General features: G+C 41.8%; 1 protein-coding gene across 5 annotated transcripts in view; it reads left to right on the top strand.

Annotated features, from left to right (window-relative positions):
* Positions 1 to 12,419, top strand: part of ARHGAP23 (Rho GTPase activating protein 23) — a 136,675-nt gene that overhangs the window by 103,365 nt on the left and 20,891 nt on the right. For all 5 annotated transcript variants that reach the window (XM_033918431.1, XM_033918430.1, XM_033918429.1 and 2 more), the window contains exons 7-10: positions 1,102 to 2,677; positions 8,175 to 8,330; positions 9,477 to 9,588; positions 10,126 to 10,183. In XM_033918431.1, coding sequence (XP_033774322.1) covers positions 1,102 to 2,677; positions 8,175 to 8,330; positions 9,477 to 9,588; positions 10,126 to 10,183 — 1,902 coding nt within the window. The remainder of the gene's footprint in view (positions 1 to 1,101; positions 2,678 to 8,174; positions 8,331 to 9,476; positions 9,589 to 10,125; positions 10,184 to 12,419) is intronic.

Genomic DNA, 12,419 nt, shown 5'->3' with positions numbered 1-12,419 from the left:
TTGTGACGCACCGATATATAAGCAATGATGTTTCCCCCGAGAACTACTTTAGCTGTTTCCCAAAATAAAGGTGGGTCATCCTGGTGTTGGCCATTAGATAGCAAATACACATCCCATCGTTTTTGCAAAAATGTCTCAAATTCAGGGTCCTCCTGTAAATAAGATGGAAATCTCCACCGAAAAGCCTCCATTGGGAGAATCCCAAAGGAAACATCAATCCAGATGGGGTAATGGTCAGAAATCTCAAGAGGGCCAGTTAGAGCGTCCGAAACCTGAGGAAAAATAGTGTCAGAATCTAACAAGTAGTCTATGCGGGAATAAAGTCCCATGTACCTGGGATTGATGGGTATAATCGCGCTCAAAAGGATAGAGCAGTTGCCAAGGGTCTATCAATTCCAAAGATTTATAAAGAAAGGGAATACCTTTAGTTGGCTTGCAGGTGGGTATAAAGGCCAAGGCAGTTCTGTCTAAAGTAGAATCCGAAACACAATTGGCAACAAACTTTTTATCACCTGGTAAAAGTATGCCAGAATGGGAGACTCTAAAAGATACTCAAGCAAGTATCTAAGACAATAATAGTAGGACATCAGTATGGGTAAAGCTCACTAATAAAAGCAAGATTTAACCCCGAGCAAGGTCTCATAGATGACAAGCACCAGACTCAAGGTCTAAATAAGGCCTGCCCCATACATCAATATGTCCAATAATTTTAAATTTATTTAACTGAATTTATTGGAGCACAAATCCATAAACCATAAGCATAAGATCAAACCAGGTGAAAAAAAGAATTAAAACATTTTAAACTCGAGACTACGAAGGGAGCTCATGGCAGCCATTTCCTACAGGAGTGTAGGAAGATCGCTCTTGCCCTGAAAGCCCGCTAGACCACCAGGTAAGGTTCCGGGGAGTCTCAGAGGGCTTAAGGTAAGGTCTGGGATGCTGGGGGGGGAGGGAGGGTCAGAACTGGCCTGAATATTATTTGTGGCTTTTTAATATTCGTGGGCCCCTAACCCCCGCGAATATTGAGGGAGAAATGTACTCTCAAAAGAAGCCTGATAATCAGTAACATCCATAGCTTATGTCTGTCTGTCTTTTTTGCAGGCCTATTCTCAGGATGCCTACTTGAAGGGGAATGACCCATACACAGGGGGTGCTCAGAGTATCCCAGAGCCACCTCCTGTTTGCTACTCCCGAAAGACTTCTACATACCAGAGCTGGAGTCAAGCCCAGGAACCTAAAGCCTTAGATCCTTTGAATATACAGGCAGAAAGCAGGTCACATTGGATTGGCAACTCATTAGCCATGACTACAGACTCTATCACCAATCTAATACCTAGTGTTAGAAGCAACCCAAGAATAGAGGCCATCAGGAGTGTTGAGACTAATGTACCCAGCCCTGTCCAATTTGGAATGACCCAGCCAAAAATTGGAATACCAGCTGGGAGGTCTACCTTCCTTGCTTCTCCTTCATTTCATTGCCAAGGTTCTGTAAATCACTCCCTTTCGGAGAGGTACAGGGATCCAGCATCTTCCCCCATGGTCAATTATAGTAATTCTAAATTGCTCCTAGACCATCAGACCAATGCTATGTTTAAGGACTTTAGAGATATTGTTCAAGTTCCTACCACTAAGGGAAATCCAAATTGGGAATGTGTAAGGAACCACAATGCAATTACTAGGTTAGAATGCCAGCAAGCACTGTCCAATTGGATGTCTAACCAAGTCCCCCGGAGGAACACCTCAGGGAAGCAGCAACATGCCATGCCACTACAGTACCGCAGTATTTCTCAGGACCGTCTAGGGTATGTTCCAGTTAACCGAGCATGGCCTCATAGTGCCTCCCAGGACACGTTGCATCAGTTAGACCAAGAACATAGTGGTCTTAGGTCTCGGTCAGATATTTATCTGGCTAACTATGAACACTCCATAGAGACTTTTGAACAAAATGCTCTAGTTTCACCAAGGTTTGACAGGTGCTTACGGAAAATGGATAAGTTTTATAGGCCTGAGCCTTTTGTAGGATCTCAAGTTGGTAGACTCCAGCACAGCCAAGCAAGTTCTTATTCATCTTCCCTCACTTCCAGAGATTCTGCTGTACAAGTGCGAAAACATCCTTCTCAACCAAACCTCCAGACCACTGAAGATTCTGGCTATGTAGGCTACCAAAGCTATAGCCCTTCATTCCAGCGCAGGACTGAGCTACTTCATGCTCTTTCTTATAAGGACACTATCTTTGGTGGCATTCCAACATTTAATGTGTCTCAAAAGAAAGAAACCCAACCAGCCCCTTGCTTAGACAAACTGTCATCCTCCCAGATTGATGGCACATCTTGCTCAGAATCCTCACTGAGTGGTACTTCAGAAATTCCCAGGGACCAAAGATTAACAAATCTGGACAAGTCACCTGAACAGGCTTCACATCAGGATATAGGGCACCAACAGCATGATGCAGAAGAGAAGAAGGCAGAAGTGGTTCTTAGACAGAAACCCCCCACAGGCCGCAAAGCCCCGCCTGCCTTGAGACAGATGAATTTTGTCTTCCCAGTGGATATGAAGGACATTTCAAACACTTCTATTAAAACCAGCAGCAGCAAAGACAAACATGAAAATAGCTCCAATAAGAGAGTGACTCCATTGGCAACTACTGAAGACTCGCTGGCTTCCATTCCATTTATAGGTGAGTATAGACTGGAATGTGTTTGTTTAAAATGCAACAACAATCCTATTATATAGAGCTCTCTGAAATCAAACATTGATTATTCCAACAAACTGTTGACGGATGATGTACTGATGTGTATTCGAGGTACTTGAGGGTTGACTTTTCTTTGAAGACTCTGTTTTGATAGATGCTCACTGTCAGGGAAATGACCTTTTCTCCCATACACTCATCCTGGTTGGCTGTGACAGTGGTATTGACAGTTGCCCAACTTTTGTAGTTTTCAGCCCTTTTTTCTACCTCAGTCTCGCTCTTTTTCTTTCTTTGCACTCTATCTGCCTGTTTACCCCAGATAAATTTCTCTCTTCCATTATCACAGACTTAGCTTTTCTTCTTTCTTGAACTGTTTTCCCCTTGTTCTTGGGGACGTTAACATTTGTACTGATGACCCCTCTGACTCTTATGCCTGAAAGTTTGTTTTAACCTAATTTGACCTCCAGTGGTGCTTCACAACCCCTATTTATCAAAGTGGTCACTTTCTCAATTTTTGTATTTTTTTTTCACCAACTGCTCACTTTCAAATTTTTCCACTTCAGTTCTTCCCTTGCTTTGACCATCATTTGATATTTTCCACATCCTCCTCTACACTCTTGTCCAGTAAACACCAACACATTTAGGATCGTTAGTCTATTGACCCTTTGCAGTTACTCCATCACTGTCATGCCTGTAATCCACTGTGTTATTCAAGGCTGCCAGTGAGGCAGTCTGTTCCAGTAACACACTTGCTGCTCTCTTTCTCCATCCTGTAAGGCATTCCAAACTTTAACCTTGACTGACCTCCAGAATCTATTGCTTACGTTCTACTCTGCAGAGCACCTTTGGCTAAAATCCCATGACCATAGTGACGGCACGCACATGTTGAGAGCCCTGAAGCAAGCGTTCGCTTCGGGCTAATGCGGGAGACAGGTTAGTGATGTATTTGTTCTTCTTCCTGCCGGGTCCTGCCTACTTTCTGTTTCCGCGAAGGCAGGACCCGGCAGCATTTCCCCCAATAGGTTGATCACGATCTTGGGCTGATCAGCCTTCCTCTTCCCGACGGCAGAATTGACGTCGGGGAGAGGAATGCTGGTTTGCCGAAGCAGGGAGAGCATGGGGCCTGTTACTGGTGGCGTTTGGGTCCTGGTCCCCGATGGCAATGGCAGTGGCAGTGGCTTGGGGGAGGGCAGGGAGAAAGAAAGAAAAAGGGCAGGCAGGGAGACAGAAGGAAAGAAGAGAAACAGAAAAAAAGAAAGGGAGGCAGAGAGAAAGAAAGGGCAGGGAAGAGGAAGGAAAAGTTGGGGGAAGGAATGAGGTCTGGAGGAGAGGAAGCATACAGGCTAAAAGAAGGGATGCACAGTCAGAAGAAGAAAGTGCAACCAGAGAGTCATGAAATCACCAGACAAGGTAGGAAAAATGATTTTATTTTAAATTTAGTGATCAAAATGTGTCTGAATTTATATCTGCTGTCTATATTTTACACTAAGGTCCCCTTTTACTAAACCGCAATAGAGGTTTTTAGCGCAGGGAGCCTATGAGTGTCGAGAGCAGCGCTGGGCATTCAGCGCAGCTCCCTGCGCTAAAAACTGCTATCGTTTAGTAAAAAGGGAGGGGGGTATATTTGTCTATTTTTGTATGGTTGTTACTGAGGTGATAGTACATAGAGTCATCTGCTTTGACCTCTTTGAAAAACCCTGGAATAGGAATGATAATTAACATTTTCTATGCGTACAGTGTGCTTTGTGTTTTTTTTTTAATTTTATTGTTGGTAGATCATTTTGACTTGGTCATTTAAAAAGTAGCTCGCAAGCCCAAAAAGTGTGGGCACCCCTGATTTAGACTGTCAGCAAAGTGGCTTGTCTATGAACCATAGTAAGCTTGCCAGAGTATTTTTCTGATAATGGAGTCTGAGCAGTTTTAGGATTCCATTTATAGATCAAAAGGTATTTCCAATCAGGAAGAATTTACTAGTCTCCTCTCAGGTTCCTCTCTTCCACTGCAAAGGGGAAACTCTCCAAGGACATCTTTTTCACTGATTTTGTTTGGGAATGACTGAGAATATCCATTTAATCTGGAGAGAGCTTGAGCCTAGGGCAGAAATGTTAGATATTGTTTACTTTCTTGAATCTCTCCCCCAAGGAAGGTGTGATAGTGCTTATTTATAGGTGAGAATTTGAGGAGATCCTCACTTTCTGTGCAGCCTGTGAATAAGAAGGCTGACTTCATGAACAGTGGCCAGAAGAAATCAGACTAGTATATGTTAAGGAGAGCCTTGAATCAAATATACTAAAAACTAGTATTTTAGCCCATTACATTAACGGGTGCTAGAATATATGTCTGTCTGTCTTTCTTTCTGTGTCTCTCTCCCTCCCGCTGTCTTTCTTTCTATTTGTCTCTCTCCCTGGCCCTCTTTGTCTGTCTGTCTTTCTGTGTCTCTCTCTGCCCCTGTGCCTTTCTTCTTTTCTTTCTGTCTCCCTTTCTATCTATCTGTCTCTCTCCCCCCCCCCACTTCCCTGTGCAGCAGCCACAGCAGCATTCCCTCCCCCTCCATGTCCCTGTGCAGCAGCATTCCCTCCCCCTCCACTACTTCCCTGTACAGCAGCATTTAGATTCCCCCTTCCCTGTGCAGCAGCCGCCACAACAGTAGTAGCAGCATTCCCTCCCACCCCACTTCCCTGTGCAGCAGCAGCGTTTCCTTTACCCCCCCCCCTTTTCCTTCCCTCGGTCTTGCCTGCTCCCTTAGTCCCTTGCCGCCCCCACCCTCCCCTTCCCGCGGTCCGACAAACTTGCCGATTCCAGCAGCGTGTGCAGCACTCTACACACGCTGCTTCGGGGCCTTTTACTGCCCTGATTTACTCTGGCATGTTCCTGATGACATCATCAGAGACGCGGCAGAGCAAATCAGGGTAGTAAAAGGCCTGGCACACGCTGCTGGAATCAGCTGGTTTGGAGTCGGGACCGCGGCATCCCTTTGTGGCTGGAGTGTTTTGGGCTTCCTTTCCCTCCCTGCGAGGTGTCGCCGCGACTCCTCTTGATCCTGCCAGTGTCGGAAGCCTTCTCCGACGTTGGTGCGGCTGGTGAGAGGAGCCGACACGGAGAGCAGGGAGTCCTGCGCTGGCGTTCAGTCCTGCTGGGAAGTAAGGCTGGGGACTTGCGCATGCGCACTCCTGCGGCCACAGACCTACGGATCATGGAAGCACGCAGATAGGAGTGCGCATGCACGAGGTAGGCTTTTATTATATAGGATTCTACAGGAACCAAAACACAACTTGGAATCCCTGTGGGTAGAAATTTCATATGTAAAAGGGAAAAGAATAGCAAAAGGAGTGTATTTATTGTTCGCCTGACCAGGATGAACAGATAGATGCTGAAATGTTATCAGAAATTATGGAGGCTAATGAACTAGGTAACGTGATAATGGTGATTTCAATTACCCCAGTTTTGACTGGGTAAATGTAACCTCAGGACATGCTAGAGAGGTCAATTCTTTGATGAAATCAAGGACTGCTTTATGGAGCAGCTGGTTCAGTAACCAACAAGAAGTGAAGCAATTTTAGACCTAATTCTTCGTGGAGCACATGAATTGGTGCTGGGGCCACTTGATAACAATGATCATAACATGATTAGATTTGCTAATATCTGGAGAAAGTACACACAGAAAATCCAATACAGTAGCATTTAACTTTAAAAAAGGAAACTATGATAACATGAGGAGAATGTTAAATTTTTTTTTTTAAAGGAGCAGCTGCAAAGGTCAAAAATACCATTCTGAAAGCCCAGACTAGATATATTCCATGTATTAAAAAAGGAAGAAGGAAGACCAAACAGCAACCGGTGTACTTAATGAGTGAGGTGAAGAAAGCTATTAGAACTAAAAGAAAATCCTTCATAAAGTAGAAAAAGGATTTGACTGAAAATAATAGGAAACAGCATAAAGAATGGTAAGTCAAATGCAAGTCGCTGATAAGGAAGGGAAAGAGACCTTGAAAAAAAAACACATACCGGTAGTAAAAACTTGTTTAGGTACATTAAAGGCAAGAATCTGAGAAAAGAATCAATTGGATTGCTGGATGATTTAGGGGTAAAAGGAGCACTCGGGGAAGACGAGGCCATAGTGGAGAGATTAAATTAATTTTTTGCTTTAGTCTTCACCGAGGAAGATGTTGGGGAGACACTGGTGCCAGAAATGGTATTCATTGCTGATTAGTCAGAGAAACTGAAACAAATCTCTAACACTGCAAGATGTAATGGGGCAATTTGATAAACTGAACAGTAGCAAATCATCTGGACCTCATGGTATACGTTCCAGAGTACTGATAGTATTGACAACTGAACTTGCAGAGCAATTGTTAGTAATTTGTAATTTATTTTTAAAATCCAGCATGGTACTGGAAGACAGGGGAGTGGCCAACATAATGCCAATTGTTAAAAAGGGCTCCAGGTGTGATCCAGGAAATTATAGACCAGTGAGTCTGATTTTGGTGGCGGGCAAAATGATGCAGACTATTATAAAAACAAATTAGAGCATATAGATAAGCATGGATTAATGAGACAAAACCAGCACTTCAAAGTGGTTTATTAACCTGTGGATAATATTGTGGTTTATATATATATATATATATATATATATATATATATATATATATATATATATATATATATATATATATACACATATACATATGGATATATATGGATATATATATAGATATATAGATTGATTTTTTATATATATATAGATATATATATAAACATATATATCTATATATCTATATATATATAAACATATATATCTATATATATAAACATATATATCTATATATATCTATATATATATGGATATATATGTTTATATATATGTTTATATATTGTGGATATATATGTGGTTTATATTGTGTATTTGGATTTTCAAAAGGCATTTGACAAAGTACATCATAAAAGACGTCTGAGAAAATCAGAAAGTCGTGTGATAGGAGGTAATGTTCTATTTTGGATTAAGAACTGGTTAAAAGATAGAGAATAGGATTAAATAGTCTATATTCTCAACGGAGAAGGGTAAATAGTGGGCAAAGTGAGTTATAAATAGCGGGGTTACCCAGGGATCTGTGCTGAGACCACTGTCTTCTTTTCAAGGTGTCTTTTTGCCTTCCTTATTAGCATCTTCCATTTGACTTCCCGTTCCTTATGCTGCTTCCTATTATTTTCAGTTGGATCCTTTTTCCATTTTCTGAAGGATTTTCTTTTAGCTCTAATGGCTGCTTTCACCTCACTTGTTGAAACCATGCCGGCTGGATAATGTCACCCAATTGTGAGAACCAAAACAGATGTTCTTCAAAAGACAAAAGGGTAACTGGTAAACAGCTGAATTTTACTGTAGAAATTTTATTATACCAGAGGCTTCACATTTTCTAGTGGCCCTTCTACATGTAGCTCTTGGATGAAACCAGGAGCCTTTATTGTATGGCCTTTGTTTAACTTTCAGATGAGCCAACAAGTCCCAACATTGACCTGAAGGCAAAACATGTACCAGCTTCATCTGTCGTCTGCAGTGCTATGAACTCTGCCCCCATCATAACTACCAGCCCTGCTTTACCAAACTTCAACTTTGCTATAAATCGCCATTATTCCCAGGATTGCAGTAAGTGTCCCACTGCTCTTCATATCTCAGAACAAGTCTTGTGCTATGCTTCAGCATGTTGAGATGTTATACTGATTGTGTCCTGGTGTTATTCTGTCATGTTATACCCTGCTCTGGCCTTTCAGTGTAATTTTTGTCATATTCCGTGTCTGTCAAAGTTATGGTGCACCACATTGCATCTTTCTTAAAACCTTCTGTTCTTCCCAAACTTTACTGCATCTCACTATTCCCTGCTCCAGCCCTTAGTAGTCTTAAAAACGCACACTATTTATTTATTGCAATTTTTATAATCACCTTTATGAAGAGATTCACCCAAGGCAATTTAAACACAAATATACTAGGTAGAGTGGGATTTGGTCTAGATCCCCTGACCACCAGGTTATTCCCGAGAGCTGCTCTTTTGGGTATGCCCATAATCCCTGCAATTGTCACATAGCTGGGTATCCCTTTTGAATTTCACTATTTGTGAGGGTGGGGGGACAGCAATGCTTCACTGCATTAATATTGCATGAAACCACCCTGTATCATCCCCTCTGTGTGATCTTTGTACACTGCACCCTACTCTAGCCCCAGATGTTATCTGTCACACCTACTATGTTACTTTCTGTATGCAAGCAAAGATATAAGGGTCAAATTGGCAGTATGGGAAAAATGGGTGGGGGGGGGCATTTTTCAGCCAATGGAGGTCAGTGTTTCTATAAATGATGGCTGCTGCCAACTAAATTGAGCCCAAATATTCAGTGCCATGGGCAATGGTGATATTCAGTGGCAGTACCTGGTTAGCTACCTGATTGACTTGGAATAGACATTTTGCTGTCCTAAATTAACTAGATAGTTATTTGGGCATCGTTGCCAAATATTGGTCCTGGCTGCACCTTGACCTCACTGGCACTAACTGGATATTGCTGTGCCAGTTTGCCCCAATATTTAGCGGCATTATCTGTGTATGTGCCACTAAATATCTGGGCTCAGCACGGTCACTGATATAACTGGGCTTGAAACTCTCCTGCTCAGTTACATTGCTTTGAATATTGAATATTTTTTTAACTATAGAAAATAACTTTTCTTTTATTCAGGTGATACCTTTTCTCTCTGTTTAGATGTTTGTTCTATTTTTAGTTAGATTTCTTTTGTTTTCTATGGCAGGCAGCATCAAAGGCAGCCGGCGGTCCTCATACCTAGTTGCCATAACAACAGAGCGGTCAAAGTCATGTGATGAAGGATTGAACTCTTTCCGTGAGGAAGGGAAGTTCCTAAGGTAAAGACCTGGAGAAGGTCTAGGAATGGAAACATATTTAGAAAATGTCATCACCAGTCAATTTTTTTTAACCTTTTTGCCTTTGTGTTATATTTTTGGCTGTTTTTAGAAACTTTTGCTCTTTGTCTGTATTTTTAAACTTGATTTGGTCTTTTTGTGAACTTTCTTTCATTTTCCTACAGGTATTCTCTTTCCCCTTGCTTCTGCACCCTCTTCCTCACTTCCTAACCCTCTCTCCCTGTATTAAAGGATAGAATGCTCTGGGCCATGATGTCGTAGCCAACTCTTCTCAATCTGAGCCTTGAGATTAGTGAGAGTGGCAACCTTTTGGATTAGGCTCTGCACCAGGATCAGATTCTTGCATCCAAATTCTTTGAGGTCTCCTCAGCTACTGCATTTTAGGCAGCTGGGTGACCTGGCACATTTGACTTTCTCCATTTTTGGAAGAGATTTCTTTATATAGTGCTTTGTTTGCTGGGATTCTGTGTACACTGCTTCTTTTCTTCTGTGAACTAATTTATGGATCTTTGCTTTCAGAAAACTACCCAATCGTGTACCTAGTTTGCGCATGCTGAGGAGCTTCTTCACAGATGGCGTGAGTATTCCCAGGTGCTAGAAAATCTATTTTAAGATGCAGGCAGCCTATTATATGTTAAGGGACTAAGAGAAATCCTATACCTTTGCCCTGTTGTTCTTGTATTTACAGTATCGTAGCCCTTTAGTTTATTAATATTTCCATTCCACCGTATAACAAAGTGGATTACAACAAAATTATACACAATATTAAAACAAACTGTACAGAGACTACATATTAAGATCTTTAATTTTTTTCTCAAGGCCATCAATTTTACAGAATATGGGGGAAATTTTGGGATGCTTTTTCTCAGGCTGCCAAAAGTAGACTCGTGAACACTTGCAGGAGGTTCTAGTTTCTGATTTGTCTAGTAATGAAGGTAGGGTGGGGAGAAAACTTCTGTATTCATATTGTGTTTGTTTGTTAATGATATTGCTTTCCTTTTCTTCAATAAACACAATTTAAACGTAAAACAAACTGTACAAATGAACATCATACAACTCTCATGAGTATCCAAGGTAAATTGAAGCCCATAATAAACCATAAATCAAAAAAACAAGTTGTTAAAAGAAAAAACAAGCAGTAAACCATACCAATGCATCAGAAAAACCCTCCAGTATCTAAGAAAAGGAATGAACAAATGGGATGGCTAAACATAAAATATACAAAAGACAAAAACACCTTTAAGCTAGAGCTGAATAACAAAAATATGAAGGAAACTGACTTGATGTGCCCACTGCCCATACCCCTGGCCGTGCTATAGAATTGCAACTGCTTGCACGTATTTAAAAAAACCGAGGGCAATAAAAGTAACAAACGGGGAGACCAGTAATAAACTAACACAGTATATAGACCCAACTGCTGATCCACACATAAAATAAAAAAGCAGGGATGACATATTTAATTAAGACCAATTGTGCACCCTGTAAAAGGGGAAAAAACAGCATAAAAACCCTGCCCCAAATCAGGACGTTATAAGAAAAATAGACTTATGCCGCTGGGAAATTCCACCTGCGTCCAAGCACAAACAATTGCATCTTGCCCATAGAAGCTGATGAAACGTAAAATCATGCCCAACAGAGATGGAAGTAGATAAGCAACTAGTCAGGGCAGCCGGCTAGTTCACAGAAATTGCTGAAAGAGACATCTCGTCAAAAGTAAAACTAAAATAGCACATTGCTTTGACGTGGAAAGTCGTGATTGGGCAGCAGGCCCTGCACTCTGCACATGACTGGGAAGACTTCCAGGTTGGCTACGTGTGGCGTGCTGCAGGCAGGAAAAGAAGACTCGCCTCTCACTGCTTCCAACCCTGCGGGATCCCTGCGACCCGAAGGGGGAACCCGCGAGATTCCCGTTGTCCCCATTCCTGTGCAGCTCTCTACTCCAGACTAGTGTAAGTTGTGCTTTCCAACCAGCAGCTGGAGGAGGAGAACGTTGAATTTAGTAACATTACTGCCACTATAAGGGTCAGTGTAGTATTGTAATACTTCTGTACTGTCTGCCTTTAGCTGGTGGTTGCAGGCTGGATTTCACACGTTCCACCATCTTTTTCTTTCACAGCTCCATTACTCTGGAATGCTCTGCCCTCATACCTGTGTCTCGAATCTTCACTAGATAAATTTAAAACCACATTAAAGGCTTTTTTATTTAATGATGCATTTGGTTAATTTTTCTGGTTTTGAAGAATCCTGCGTTCCTGAACCCCCTTATGTTTCAGCTATTTGTGCTGACGATCCCTACCTTTTCTACCCCTCTCCTACCTTCCTATCAAATAGTGTATTTCCTGCTTTTCCTTCTCTTTGATCCCCCTATGCTTTGCTCATTTTCTCCCCCCTCCCCCCATTATAATTTGAATGTACACTGTCTAGACGTATATATGATAAATGATATATCAAGCTTATATTAAACTTGGAAACCTGGTACAGCAGTCGGGGTGTTGTGGTCCCTGGAGGCTTAGATAAAGGCCCATGCCCCTGGTGATTCACTGTCATGGCAGCAGTTGGACCTTTTGGACCTATGGAACTTTTCTGCTTGAGCTATAGGAGGGGTTTGAACCTGATCTCTCTTAACTAAGGATGAAGATTCATCTATTTTGCTTGTCCTCAGACCAGGTAGAGGAAAGAGGAATAGAGTATTATTGGGAACATGACCTTTGTGCTCAGACTAATTTAGAGAACAGTATTAATGGAACAGGAATTGAAGGTAATAAAAAAATTCCTATTATAGCTGTTAATAACTCGGAGGTACTTTTCTTTCA

Source organism: Geotrypetes seraphini, chromosome 13 (genome assembly GCF_902459505.1).
Source record: "Geotrypetes seraphini chromosome 13, aGeoSer1.1, whole genome shotgun sequence".
In the NCBI taxonomy this organism is placed as follows: Eukaryota; Metazoa; Chordata; class Amphibia; order Gymnophiona; family Dermophiidae; genus Geotrypetes; species Geotrypetes seraphini.
The sequence above is the reverse complement of the archived record's forward strand: the minus strand, read 5'-3'. Positions and strand labels throughout refer to the sequence as shown.